Consider the following 14724-nt stretch of genomic DNA (forward strand, 5'->3'; position numbering starts at 1 on the left):
TCAGAGGGAGGATCTTCCTCTCTGTCTCTCCTCTCTGTATATCTGACTTTGTAATAAAATAAAATAAATCTTTAAAAAATAAATAAATAAAAACAAATAAATGCAGTTCAAAAATTTAGCTAGGCAGCTATTAAGAAATTTGATTACTTTCTGTTAACTTGTACTGAATAGATGTTTCAGAATCCTATTTCATTGACATAAGTATTAGTGAACAAAATTATATGCCTGGCATTAAGAATGCATTAGTGCAAAAAAGGAGACATTGACCCATCATCATGAAGCTTCCAGTCTTAGCTCTTGTGTAAACCTTATTAATGGACTAATACTATATATGAATTTAAAATATTCTTTATTAGAAATTGCTTCCTGTACCAAAAAGTTCACAGACACACACATACATCCTTCATCTATACACACAAATCCTTTAGCTACACAAAATAGATGTTGCTAGAACATTGGATTTTAGTGACATTGCCATAATGACCATGAACACATTCAGAAAGCTAGTTTCCATTTCACATACTCTATTGCATTGCCACTATAAGTTTACTTGAACTGTAAAGTCTTAAGTCTCGATTCTTTATCAGTGATATAGAATAACATGAGCTCTACTGATCACAACCAACATTTGAGGCAGAATTAGGAGAGGTGTAATTTCGGGGGCCAACTGGATTTTGGTACAAATCCTGGCTTTGCAAATGTATGACCAAGGCAAGGTACTTCACTGTGTCTGAGCTCTTATTTCTCATGTGTGAAATGAAATCCAAGTTGGAAATTATAGCATTGATTGTGGCTCACCATACTGATTATAGAATATTCCAGGGAGTCCTTCCTTTCTGGAGACTGAAAAGTGACCAAAATTGCCCACAGATTAGAAAAAAAAAGACTGCCCACAGACGCTAAAAATTGTACATACTTTTGCATGTTTTGTCTTCATAAATTCATAAATGAAAATACATTTAAAGCACCCTGCGGGGTGAGTGAGTGAATACCCTTTATAAGGCCCATCAGCTGAAAGGGTTGGAGTGAATGCATAGAAATGGACTATGGTATCATTTAAAATTTGGATATATTCTAAGAGTCAAGTTTGTTGGAGAAGAGCAAAGAATATTGCAATGAAAAAATAGCAAAGGGACAGAATTTGGTGAGAAGTGATTCAAGTCGAACCAGTTGAGAATTCACCAGAATTCTTACGACTCTGCTCCTGGAAAATACAGGACAAATGACAAAGATTTCTTAGGATATGCTTTTCTTAATATCATTTTTTTCATCTTTTCATTAGACCTTTGTCTTTTCTCATGCATGAGCTTACATTTTAGCCACGATTGCATGTCTCTATTTGTAGGTAGACAGAATTGGGAAAGGAAATGAAAATGGTGTCTGGTCCTTTAATTAAAGATGTAGAGCCTGAGTTTGCTCTTCAAGCTCACTGGCAAGGCATATACCCACATGTGCACAGCACACGCTTACACACACACAATGTGCATCTGATAGATGAAGCCAAATTTGTTAAAATTGAATCCATAATCATAGTTTCTATGGTAACTGTATCTTAGGCCCAGACACAAACAGAGCTGGCCAGAGATGTCTGATTTCGTCACAAGGATAGTTCAGGTTATTAAGATACTATGATCAGTGCATATATAGCTAGAACTTGATAATAAAGTTCACAGTTTGACACCTAAATTTGAACATGTTCCTTATATTTTCATAATGTGGCAGAATGAGGTGAGGGCTGTTCCACCTACTCATTGACTCCCCAAGTACCAGCAACAGGTTGGGGCTAGACCAAAGTTGCAGTTGCGAGAATGCAATTCTGCTTTCTCACATGGGTCGTAGGAACACAGTTGCTTGGCCAGCACTGCTCCCTCTGAGGGCTTTCCCTAACTGGATGCTAGAGTCAGGAGCCAGAGGCCAGAGGCAGAGTCAGGAATTGAACACAGGCGCTCACACATGGGACATGCATGCCTCTACCAGTGTTTTACTTGCTAAGCCAAATGCATGTACCCCCTCCATGACCAATTGGGTTTTTTTTAAGATTAATTTATGTTTTTGAAAATAAGAGTTACAGAAGGAGAAACAGAGGAATCCTCCATCTGCTAATTTACCACACAAATGACCACAAGGACCAATCCAAAGCTAGGAGCCAGGAGCCTCTTCTAAGTCTTTCACTTGGGTGCAGGGGCCCAATCACTCGGGCCATCCTCCACTGCCTCCCCAGGTCATTAGTAGGAAGCTTGATTGTAAGGGGAATAGTCAGGACTTGAACCGGTGTCGTACAGCACATAGGCACCACAGTTGGAGGTTTTACCTGCTGTGTCACAGTGCCATTCCTGAATTTTTGTTCTACCTATGATATTTTATAAGGGAGAAAAATATAGGTATCAAGTGGTTAAAAGATTTACTTAAAAGTTATTTTTTAAATGTTTTATTAGCTCTGTTTTCTAAACCGGCAGTTATTCTAGGCTTGAGTATAAGCTGAAGACCCAATTATTTGGCAGAATCACTGAAATCAAATTAGAGAAAACAAACACTTTAGAAATAATGGCCTGAACTAGTGTAGGTTCTTTTGCCTCCTATTAGCGTATTTGCAAGCATACAGCTCAGGCACATCATCCTTATCAAAGAGAAACATCTAATCAACCTATTTTGGTTAGTTTTATTTTGTTCTAAATAGAATACTGTCCCCTAGTTTCCCTCCGAACTTGTAGCATTTTAGCAGATATCTTAATGCTAGGAGATGCTAAGTGAGGTTTCAAAGTTTGCATTTGGTGCTTCCCTTAAACACCTTCCAAGCCCAACCTTTGACTAGGTAAGAGCAGTGAAATTGAAAGAAAAAGGAAACATTGCTGGGGAAATATCTGTCATGATACCAACTGGAAGTGAAAGGCACATTTTCTAAAACGGCATCTCAATTTTTACACTTTGCATCTTAATGTTGTGATGTGTCTGACAACATGAAGCTCATTTTTTTTTTTTTTGGTAATGGATCTCAGTAAGAAGTATTTGTAGATGAGGATGTTAAGCGCAGTTGAATAAGCTCTAGTAGAACTTTGCACAGCCTTTGTATCTCAGCAGCTTTTAAATTTCCTAGGGAAAGTTGACCTATAGTACATAAACTACAACATGACCCCGACCCCCAAGATGTATACTAACCTACAGAAGCTAGAATGCATGTTAACTTTGACCTATTTCCATTCTCATCAGGAGACACTTGCAGAAAATCTGATGTAACTTTTAAAACTTTTTTTATTGAATTAATGAATGGGCAGTTTACCTACCCTTCTTCCATTAATCTGGAAAGTGGGGGGAATGAGGTACCCCAGTGGCCCCTTTAGGATGCTGCTTGATGAAACCACTGACTTTAGCAATGCCAGGAAAACACATACTAATTTAAGGAACCCTGTGTGCCTGCAGCAAGCTCCTTACATTTGGATATAGAAGTAGTATTAGCTTTATTTTAGCCAGTTTCTTAGCAACCCAGCCAGCAGCAAGTACCGAGCGAATGAAATTAAGAGATCTCCCTTGGTCTAGAAGCATCTTAATTCAGCATTGCTCCCACAGACACCATGCCCTTGTCCCAGGCTGCCGTAATCCCACCAAATGGAGCCACCATGTGCAAGGCAGCACACCAAGGTTTCAGCCCTTCCAACCATCTTAAATGAACTCTCTGCAGTTAAACTTCCTGAGTGGTGTCAGTAAGAGAAAGATAAATATGCCAAAATCCAGGCATGTGCTCTAATGTTACACTGTTGTGTAAAAGGCTAAGTTTCTGTTATGGTTTAAGTCAAGATTGTTTCCATCAGACCTATATTTAGGTCATTACATTAAGGAAAAAAAGCTTGCATGATCCCAAGTAAGATAAAGGGCTTTTAAAAAATTAATTGGATCAAAGCCGCTGACCTTATTTTTCTGTGATGAGGGAAATTACCTAATAAGGAGTTCTTCAAGCAGGAACGTTTCTGAATCTTGTTGAGCACGGAGCAAGATGAGAAATGAACATATATAAATGCCTCAGCCTGTTTTTTCTCCCCTCACTCCCTTCTCAAGTGGCTTGACTTCCTAAGGACTTTAGCTTCTTATAATTAGCCTCTCTTTGGCAACTCTCTAATACCCCACCCTCCTTCTGCAACTGAGTGCTGGAATATTTGGGCCCAACCCACTAACCTAGATTGCCACCATTTCTAACTGGGATATGAAAATTTGATCAAATTACAGCAGATTAGATAAATTAGGATTTATCTACCTGATCGGATATCTTTAAAACTCATCTTTTTGAAAAGTATCTTTTTGAAAAGTATCTTACAGCTCAAAAATGCCAACAAATAAATGAGGGAAAAGCTCTGTATATCACTAAAACATATATCTTTGAGTTTATATATATTTTTTCATTTATAAATGCTACTCATTTATAAATGTTGCAGAGGTCTTCTTTGGGTGGTTCCCACAGTAATCATTTAGAAAGAAAAAGCTGTTGAACACATTTGTTTTAAATAATGAAACACAAATGTATTTCCATAGTTTCTACTAAAGATTTGTCCCTGAGGAACATGACTTGCCATCTTTGTATGTTGGAAGTAATACTTGGATAGTACCCCAGAGACAATAACAAATGCTGATATACTCAAAAATATTAATTCCATTCTGTAAGCATGAAATTACAAGACAGTACAACCAGTAGTTGTTTGTTACAACACTATACATGTTTTCAATAGTATATAGCTTTTTTTCTTCCTCACTCCACTCACTTATGTCTCAATGAGCAAATATCATGATCTTATTGCAGTTCCCTCACATAGTTCCATAGGTCTTACATGGATCACTGCTAAGCTTTCCAGAACAATTCCATTCTAGCTAATTTAAGTATGGCCACACACTCATACAGAATCACAGGGAAAGTTAAAGAAATTAATCCTTGGATAAGCTTTCAGGGCTGATTTTAGAAGATGCTGTAAAACCAATCTCTCAAGAAAGCTGCTGCCACTTCTGTGAAGAAAGCTTTGGGGTCCAGAAGCACAAAGTGGCTACAGCGGGAGCTGCCATGATTAGGAGGGTACCAGAATCAGGAAGCCTTGCACTACCAACTCCAAAATCAACTATGAAAGCTACTCTCCACCAGAGAAACAACTGATGGTCCATTTGCTAAAGCTGCCATTGGAAAAGTAAATCTCCTCTTAAACACGCTTCCCAGACCAAGCAGTGAAAGAAAGAAGCCTCTGCCTCAATTCCATTTTTCAAGTGTAATACACTAGCTTAAATCACATCCAGTACACTGGCTGCAAGGAACTCTGGGAAATTGTACTTGTAGCTGTATGGGCTCTGTCGTTTAAGATGACAGTCTACAAGAAGGGAGGGATGGGTAACAAGTGCCAACACACTACATTAACCACAGCCGTTGTCTTTGTAAAGCTCTTGGATACTTTTGACACTATTAGCCAACATCTTCCTAGATGCAAGGTTTTGTTCTGCTTTTTGGCCTTTCTCATAATTGATAGTGTTCCGGTAAATATCATTGGTATTCTCTCTTCTCATTGCATGCCTTTTCTTCTATTGCATTTCTCCAGATTCTTCCTTGGCTTTATTCTACATTTTAGGTGCTGTATATCTGCTGAATGTTTCCAAGTTCTGCAACTCTGAGCCACACTTCTAAGTTGCAAACCTTTAAATCCAACTCTCCATCGCATCAAACTAAGTATGTCGAAATATTCTCACCCCCCCACTCTTAAATCTGCTCTTCCTTTATTACAACCCACCTCATTGCTAAGCTTATAAACTTGTACATTATTCTATTTACAACCTTCTGTTAAATCTAGCTGATATGATTGTTCCTAACTCTTTAAAATCCTTGTGTTATTCTCTTGTCTTTTTTCTTTGGAAAATCCCCTGGTTTAAGTTTTATCATCTCTGGTTCTGATCTCACTGAAACCTTGACACTATAGCAGGGATAATCTTCAGGGCTATCTAATTTCTAGAAATAAGCCAGGAGGAAATCTAAGGATTGGTAATGAAATTTTTAAAGCTATAACACAGAGGCATAATCCAAAAATAAAATAAATTTACGTCTTTAAAGTAAATTTTTTCCTCTGTGAAAGACACTGTCAAAAGAATAAAAAGAGAATCATAAACAGGGAGAAAAATTTTTGAAGACACATCTGATGAGAAAAAAATGATGAAAAAATGGGTCAAAGACCTTAACAGACATCTCTCCAGAGATATTTGAGGATGCCAAAGGCATATACAAAGCTGTTTCATGGTATGTGTAATTGGGGAAATGCAAATTAAAACTAGGAGATAGCATTACACATCTGTTAGAATGGGCAGAACCCGTAAGTCCTACACCATCAGATACTATTGGGGAAGTAGGGCAACAGGAATTCTCATTCACTGATGGTAGGTACAAATGGATTAGTCACTTTGGAAAATAGTTTGGCCATTTCTTATAAAACTAAAGATATGCTTATCAGGCAATCCAAAACTCACATAGTAAAAATTGATGGTGAAAGGAGTTGAAATTTTATGTCATACAACAACCTGCACACAAATATTTGTTAGTTTTGTTCACAATTGTTAAAACGTGGAAGCAACCAATGTCTTTTACTAGATGAGTGGATAAATGAAAGTCTGTAATTCGGAATGGAACATTATTCAATACCCCAAATATAGGCTATCAAGCCAATGAAAAGGCATGAAAGAAACTTTGATGTATATTACTCAGTGAAATAAAAGTCTATAAACTATCTGATTCCAACTATGAAACAGTAAACAAGCTAGAACTCTCTAACATTTACGCATTTGGATGGCTGGCATGGTGGCACATCAGCTAGTTCTCCTGTAGCTTCAACATCCCAACAGTTTGAGTCCCTGCTGCTCCACTTCCAATCCTGCTCCTTACTTTTGGCCACAGAAAGCAGCGGAGGATGGGCCAAGTCCTTGAGACCCTGCACCTGTGTGGGAAACCCAGTAAAAGTTTCTGACTCCTGGTTTTGAATCAGCTCAGTTGCTGCCTTTGCTGCTATTTTGAAAGTGAACCCAGTAGATTGAAGATTCTCTTTCTCTCCCCTCACCCACTTTCTCTCCCTCTCTCCATGTATATGTTTGTGTGTCCTTCTCTCAGTAAATCAAATAAAATATGTAAATAAAATAAAAATAAATACTTGGAGAAAATGATTTATTAATCTGTTTAAAAGGCAGTGTTACAGAGACAGAAGAACCAAAGATCTTGCCTCTAATGCTTCACTCCATCAACGGCCAAAATGACTGAAGTGGGGATCCCAGAACTCTTCTTGGTCTTCTATGTGGATTACAGGTGTCCAAATGCTTGAGCCATCACCTGCTGCTTTCCCAAGAAAGTCAGCAGAGAGCTGGGTCAGACATGCAGCAGCCAAAAATCAAACTGGCACCAATATGGGATGCCAGTATCGCAGGCGCATAGTCCACTGTATTACAACACTAGTTTTAACAATCTAGAACTCTGAAGACAGCAGTTTCCAGGAGTTTGAAGAAAGAAAAGATGTCTAGAAAGAGCACAGAGGACTTGGGGCATGATGAACTGGTACTGTAATAATACATTTCAGGCCCAGTGCAGTAGCCTAGAAGCTAAAGTCCTCACCTTGCACATGCCAGGATCCCATATGGGCAGCAGTTCTAATCCCAGCAGCTCCACTTTCCATCCAGCTCCCTGCCTGTGGCCTGGAAAAAGTCAAGGATGGCTCAAAGCCTTGGGATCCTGCACCCATGTGGAAGCCATGGAAGAAGCTCCAGGCTTCCGGCTTTGGATTGGCTCAGCTCCAGCCATTGTGGCCACTTGGGGAGTGAATCAATGGATGGAAGGTCTTCCTCTCCCTCTCTCTCCTCTGTATATTTGACTTTCCAATAAAAATAAATATATCTTTAAAAACTAAATTTAAAAAATAAAAAAACAATACATTCTATTAGACACTTGCTTGTCCAAACCCATAAAATGCACAATACCATGATAGAAAACTAGTGTAAATTATGAATGTTGGTGATTATAATGTGTCATTCTAGATCTATCAATTGTAATGATTATACTATTCTACTTGAGGTTGTTAATATCTGGGGAGACTATTTGTTGAAGTAGGGACTATATGGAAAAATCTTTGTACCTTCCTCTCAATTTTATAATGAACCTAAAATTGCTCTAAACACATAGACTTTTAATACATTTTCAGTGGTGGTAATAGCCATAGAGTACCATTAATAGTCAATATTATCCTTTCCTTTATACTCAATTTCTGCCCCTCAAAAATCTCAGTATACCTGAAAACACCCTAGTTTATGCTTCTACTAATTCTCTCTATTTAGAACATCTTCTCATTATCCATACATGCTCCTGCCCCAGAAAGAATCTTCCTCATTCATATTCAACTTGGAGGTGAAACTTCAACACCCACAACTTCTGATACTTCTGTGAAATATTTCCTCATAGCTGCAGGCCTTGTGTGTGCTACTGTTAGAGGCATGCTGAATGGTACTTGAGTATACACTATCCTGAATCATCATTTACTTATTTTATTTCTAACATTTTTTTCCTAACAAGACAGGAAGTTCCTTTAGAACAGGATGATGGTGCATTTCACACAATATGTTAATATGCTGATAGACCACTTACCAGAACAGCAGGAGTCATGGGGTGCTGCCCTGGTCATTAGGCAAGGCCACTTCTGGATAGCAATAATCACAATGATTTACAAAGAAAAAGTGACTTGTACATGTGTCATTGCTGGAGATTCATGTGCATGGTGTTTCTCCAACAACCACTACTAATAATCTACATGGTTATGATATTTACATGAGTTTTTCGAAAAGTTCCATCAATACAACTTAAAAACAAACAGAACAGCTGAAGTTAATACTTCTGTCCTTCTCACTTCCCTTTGTTTGCCATTTGTCAAATCTGCCACCATCTCTGCCACTGGTCTTTGGTGAAAGGTCAATGGTTTGAAAGCAAGACTTCTATTCCAACACCGAGAATTTTCACTCTCTCTGGCATCACAGAGAGAGTGAATACTGTTCCTTCCTTACTGAGGTGTGGATACTGTTCCTTCCTTACTGAGGCAGTGAGTTGGACGCTTGCCCTCTGAAGGTCTCCAGCTGCTTCAGATCCATGTACTGCGGAAGGTTTTATACACCATACTCTAAAGGGCATCCTACAATAACTGCATACCAAAATGAAACTTTCTTAATTTACTTGTATGTGTATTCTTGCTTTGCAGTGTCTCCTAAGCCTCTCACCTCATACACATACACACATACACCATGTACAAGCTGAGCAAATGTTTTATAGAAAGTCTAGAGTTTGGATTGGAAAAGAGTAACTTCCAGGTTAGATACTATCTAGTAAAATGTCCCCTTCTCACCTTTGACACTGATATTTCTGGTGTTTACTATCAAACTCTCCTCTCTACCCAATCAGAAAAACCCATGTTTTCTAGTTATTTCTTCCATGCCAATTGAGTGAGGACTGCCCCATTACAAAATCAAACACATGCGTGGTCCACCATACCACAAATAGCGTGAGGAATTGATCATTGAGCAAGTTTTTTATAGATCTGTTATGTGTTCAGACTGTGTTCAGTGAGTAGGATAGATACAGATAGATGAAGGTAAGATTTGCATATTGAAGAACTCAATATTCTAGTGAGAATATACCGGGGCAAAAAAAAAAAAAAAAAAAAAACTCCCCTTGAGGATCTCAGAGACTGGTAGATAAGACCCTCACAGAGATGAGAACAGGAAATGCATAGAAAGAATTTTAAAAATAGAATTAAGAACTATTTCAAATAAAACCCAATCAATTCTATCTGGCCTTTCAAAATGAAAGGGAACCAAGTGAGGTTCAGAGTGGTAAGAATGATGGGTGCTGTGGAGTGGATTGTTGGTGGTCAGTAAACCATTAGGAAAGACAGTTGTCCTAGAAGAGGTCAGGTGCTTCTAAATAGGCTCCTTATCGCCACCAAGGGGAGCCTGTGATGGCTTGATGACCAACTCATATGATGTCCCGGACAGGCCCCTAGAAACAGAGATTAGCTCACACAATAAATATACTATGGGCTTTCACTAACAATTATGTGTCATTATCAAAACACTGACTGTAAAGAATGTACAATAATAATGTAAGACAGTAGTCATTGGGACTGTTCCATTTTTTAATCTAAAACCATTCCAAAAACAACAATCTATTTTTAAAAAAATAAAGAATAATATGATCTTACAGTCTAGAGAAAAATCCTTACCATTGACAGAGGAATGTGTTTGACAATGACCCTTTTTTTTTGAAAGAAGTGACTTTGTGATTAAATACCATGTTTGTGGTTTGATCATCAATTCCTATAGTGATGCTGAGTTCCTGCTTGCTTTTCCTTGTTGATTTTTGGCAAGCAGTAGTAGCATTTGTGCACTGATTATAATTTTGAGATGCATTGTCAGTAACCAGGGTATATAATGGATCATCATCTCTAATTCCTTTTCTCTCCGCAGGTGTCGGGAAAGAGTCCAGAGGGGAACACCCATAGTCTTCGTTTCGAGGGGATAGAGAGACAGTATGCATCCTTACCCAGGTAGGTCGCTGATGGGGCTCCCATTACTAGCTCACTTGCAAATGGAGTCTTTAGAGACATTTCCATGAAATAGAAGTCTGGCTAGAAGATAGGGGATGGGTTGCAATTCTGCCTCACTGCCGTCTGCTACAGCTATCCCCCCACCCCCTGCCATCTTCACAACCGCGCTAATAATTGAAACACTTGTGGTGTATTTTTAAGAGGAGAAAATAGTATATCATTGCAATTGAATATGTCAGCAAGAATATTGGATACCGAATGGAAATCTTAAGCCATTGCTATAAAAATAGTATTGAACATCTTGCACCAAGCTCAGAGACAATAAAGCAGTAAATTCTCTGTCCAAGGAGTTGCCCATGAGAAAGGGCAGCCAGCCTTAACCTTGGAGAGCTGCTTGTGAGTGTTACAAAACAGGAGAGAAACGTGAACCTGGGAAGGTGGTGTTGCTTGGTTTAGAATCTGGCCGAGTCCCGGAAGGCAATAAGCAAATATTGCTGAGAGGCACAGACACGCTATGGGAAAGCGGCAACTGCGTGGGAAAAGTTCACTTGGTGATTCTGGCCTAGCATGATCCATTTATGTTGTAACTGGACACCCCCACCAATGAGATCCTGCTCTCACAGGCTTGTGCTCTTATCTGTGAGGTGAGGAGTAATTTTAGTCTGCTATCAGCAGCCCAGGACAAAGAGGAAATGGTTCCAGAAACACAGACTGTCCACCTGTGATGGCCTCTGGATGAGTTAGGGGTGTGAGAATCAGTGAGTTTGAAAAGGAAACAAAGAAAGGAGAATGCCAGGCAGAGAATTCTGAAGTGTTTGTGAACATCGCCTTGTAAAAGGGTGAGGGGAGGACCCCAAGAAAAGTGTGTGTATTGTTGAAGCTGAGCTGCAAAAGTGCTAACTCAGAGAGAAAGAGGGTTGCTGTTTTCAGTTTTGTGTTGGTTAGACTTCTGCGGGTGAATTTACAAAAATAACATTCTGAACATTGTAACAGGCTGAGCCTAGGTGACCATCTGCTCTTACAAATAGCATGTGGATTTTCAAAAGTAATAATGTAAAATCTCAAATCTACCAGAGAACCAATTTTTAACTCATCAGGCAGGCTATCACAAACACAATGTTTAGAAAGCTGCCTTGCAATTATATTTATCTTCCTCTTTTCCTTCATTCTTCTATTGTTGTCTCAGGGTTTTTTTTTCCCCTCATCTGTGATTTTATTCCTGTTCCTATTTTTCCCTGCCCTGTTATTTTGTCTTCGTTTGAAAAATGCAAGCAGTTTCCAAAATTTATTTTAAATATGAGGTCTCCGGCGTTCACTGTTGAAGTGTATGGAAATTGTGGCTCAGGCAGATGGAAAGTATGTTCTTGTGAGAGGGGGTTGGGAGAAGAAAACTGGAAGCAGTTTAATGCCTTTCTGGCCAACTTGCACTCAGAGTGTAGAAATGGATTTTTCTTGTGCACAAATCAAAAGCACAGAAAATAACATGTAAAATTCTAAATTTCCTCATCCATTTATTTCACATATAGAGAATAATTACCCACTGTGTGTTAGGCTCTGAGAATGTGGAGGCTAGAGACAGAATCCCAGCCATCCTAAGGTCTCTTCTGCTTCAGAAGAGGCAAGCACATGCACCTTTTATGATAGTGGAACAATTGCTTATATTAGTAATTATTAATATTTATTCTGAGACTCTGAAATTCTCTGAATTTCCAGCTCCTATTCATTTTCACTAATAAGCCCTGAAATGCTCCAACATGGCTGACTTTAAACAAGTCTATTTTAGGAATAAACACTACAGGGGAATATTCTGACGAAGGCAAGACGTTTATGCTGTTTGTGGCTCTGGAGCTATCATCAGAATATATGAATTGACAAGATCCTGCCAGCTCTGAAAGTACAGCTGTCGTCAAAAGGGAAGCATCTTAGACTTACGTCCCCTTGCTTCCGCTTCCAGCAGAGTGGTAGGGAGGGGTTTGTGGCATGTGCAACCAAACCTTTGTAGCGACGCAGCAACAGAAGTAGCCATGGCGGGGAGACAAATGCTGGAGAAATTCCAGGCACTGGTTATTAATTGGGAGATCTCAAAGCCAAGTCTCCATGCCAGTATCCAAAGGGGAGTTGTTAAGCACTGAGGCCCAGTTCATGTGGGCGGCAGGCTCCATGTTGATCCAAGGAAATGCAGTATGCCAAGGCAATACGCTGCTAGTTTGGGAGAAGTTATGCGGTTCAGCTCTGAGTGTCAATGACATTTAACCTGGTGTTTTCCTTCCTAGCCCCCTGGAGATTTTACTGTCCGTTTAATTGAATCACAGCAGCTCCACTGCTTCCTCCCTTCACCGGGAGAGCAAGGCTGCACATCTCTGTCGGCACCAGGTCTCTCTTTGTCACAGTGGCAGGGGGCTTTGAAATATTTATGGAGTTAAATTTTTAATTAAAAATCATAATAACGCTATTTATAGCAAGTCACTGGCCAACTTATGCTCTGACTGATAGGGTTCTTTAGTTGTTTGTGGAGATCATGCCAGAAATTTTCGAGATAAGCTCCATAAAGGTGATTTGTCTTCCAAATTTGGAGTCATCACCGGAAACTAAATACCGTGTCACGCCTGGAGTAGCTGAGATCTCTTTCCTAGGCTTTCATACAATTCTGTCATCTTTAAAGCAGAGCCGTGCAGCCTGTTGCCAAGCCAGATGACACTTCACAAAATCAAGCCAAAGCCAAGGCCAGCACAGGCAGAAGACAGTTCCTAGCCTTGGTAGTTATGAGGTTGCCCGAGGCTAAGGGCCAAGTAATGTTAAGTGTTATCGTTAAGCAATGTTACATCTTCTGCCTCTAAAGAAAATGACTTTATTTCTTTTCTCCTGAGGGTGCTGTTTTGGAAAGCAGAGTGTGGTTGTAATACAACCTCATTAGCAAACACCAGGCCTTTCCGAGGGCCAATGTTTTACCAGCCTATCCAGCTCTCAGTTTTCTTTAGGAATAAACAGAATGAAATCAGTATTTCCTTGTCCTCACCTGAAACCAGTTCTTTCCACCCTAGATAAGTGGAAAGTGGTTGCTTCCTCTGCTATTTCATCCAAGGATGTATTTTTGCAAACAGCTTCTTTCTCACTGCTGCCTGCCAGCCCCTTCCAATTCTCCTGGGCCCCATTCTGGTTTTACAGGCCTCCTCGTGGTCAGCCCCCTTGGCAGCCAACTCTCTGTTTTCCCATCTCCAGCTTCCACCATTCCCACTGGGCCATCCCTGGCCCCCTAGGACCCCATTATATCCCTCTCTGCAGATGGCTTAGTGCATCAGCACAGGATGCTGCTCTTCCGGGCTTGGAATCAAGTGTAGAGTCCTAAGGAGGGAGCAGCAAGAAGGCCCTGCCTCTCGTCTGTGGCCCTTTGGATGTGGGCGGTGAGAGGTCACGGGAGAAACCATTAAACTGCTCTCACTGGTTCCACTGTAAGACTCCTGCTGTGCCAGGAGGCCCAGGGGGCCCTCACTGCCTTGCAGAAATCCTTTCAGTCATGTTGTGAAGCCACCTGCCAATCCCACAGTGACCATTCCACTCCCTCCCACTCCTGTTAAGTTCTAGGAACATGACTAAGCCACCGGGGCCCAGTCTCTGGAGATGACCTCACTTCCTTGCCTTGATGACCTCGGTATTTCTCATCAGCCCCACAGCCCCTGTGCGCTCTATCTCAAACTGCAGCGTCTTCACAGCCAGATCCAAGTCCAGGCCCCCACTATGACCAAAACCCCAGTTTCGTCACTTATCACCAGTGAGGCCTTAGTCAATGACTTGATGGCTCCAAGCTCTGTTTTCTCTGGTATGAATATTAAATACCCTAATAGAAGTAAAACCTGCAACAAAGAGGCTGATATATTTTAAAGCTTTCACTTTTAAATGTTGTTCACTCTTTTATTATTATTATTATTATTATTATTATTATTATTATTATTATTATATTCTTCTAGAAGCATTTCTTTCTGTAATGAGGCCAAAACCACACACCAGAGTTCATTTTTCCTCTGGCTTCTTTTGCCTCCATCTATTCCCCTAGCAGTTGCTTGCCTCCCCCTCTCTGCTCTCAGTAACGTATGCGCTCAGCTGCACAGTCCATTGGGACAGGACAGTCATCACCTGCATGGAGACA

General features: G+C 40.1%; 1 protein-coding gene across 1 annotated transcript in view; it reads left to right on the forward strand.

The window, feature by feature from the left end:
- PARD3B (par-3 family cell polarity regulator beta) overlaps nucleotides 1-14724 on the forward strand; it is a 1014759-nt gene that overhangs the window by 950087 nt on the left and 49948 nt on the right. The window contains exon 22 of the mRNA XM_004576910.3: nucleotides 10501-10580. Coding sequence (XP_004576967.2) covers nucleotides 10501-10580 — 80 coding nt within the window. The remainder of the gene's footprint in view (nucleotides 1-10500; nucleotides 10581-14724) is intronic.

The sequence above is a fragment of the Ochotona princeps genome, chromosome 5 (genome assembly GCF_030435755.1).
Source record: "Ochotona princeps isolate mOchPri1 chromosome 5, mOchPri1.hap1, whole genome shotgun sequence".
Classification (NCBI taxonomy): Eukaryota; Metazoa; Chordata; class Mammalia; order Lagomorpha; family Ochotonidae; genus Ochotona; species Ochotona princeps.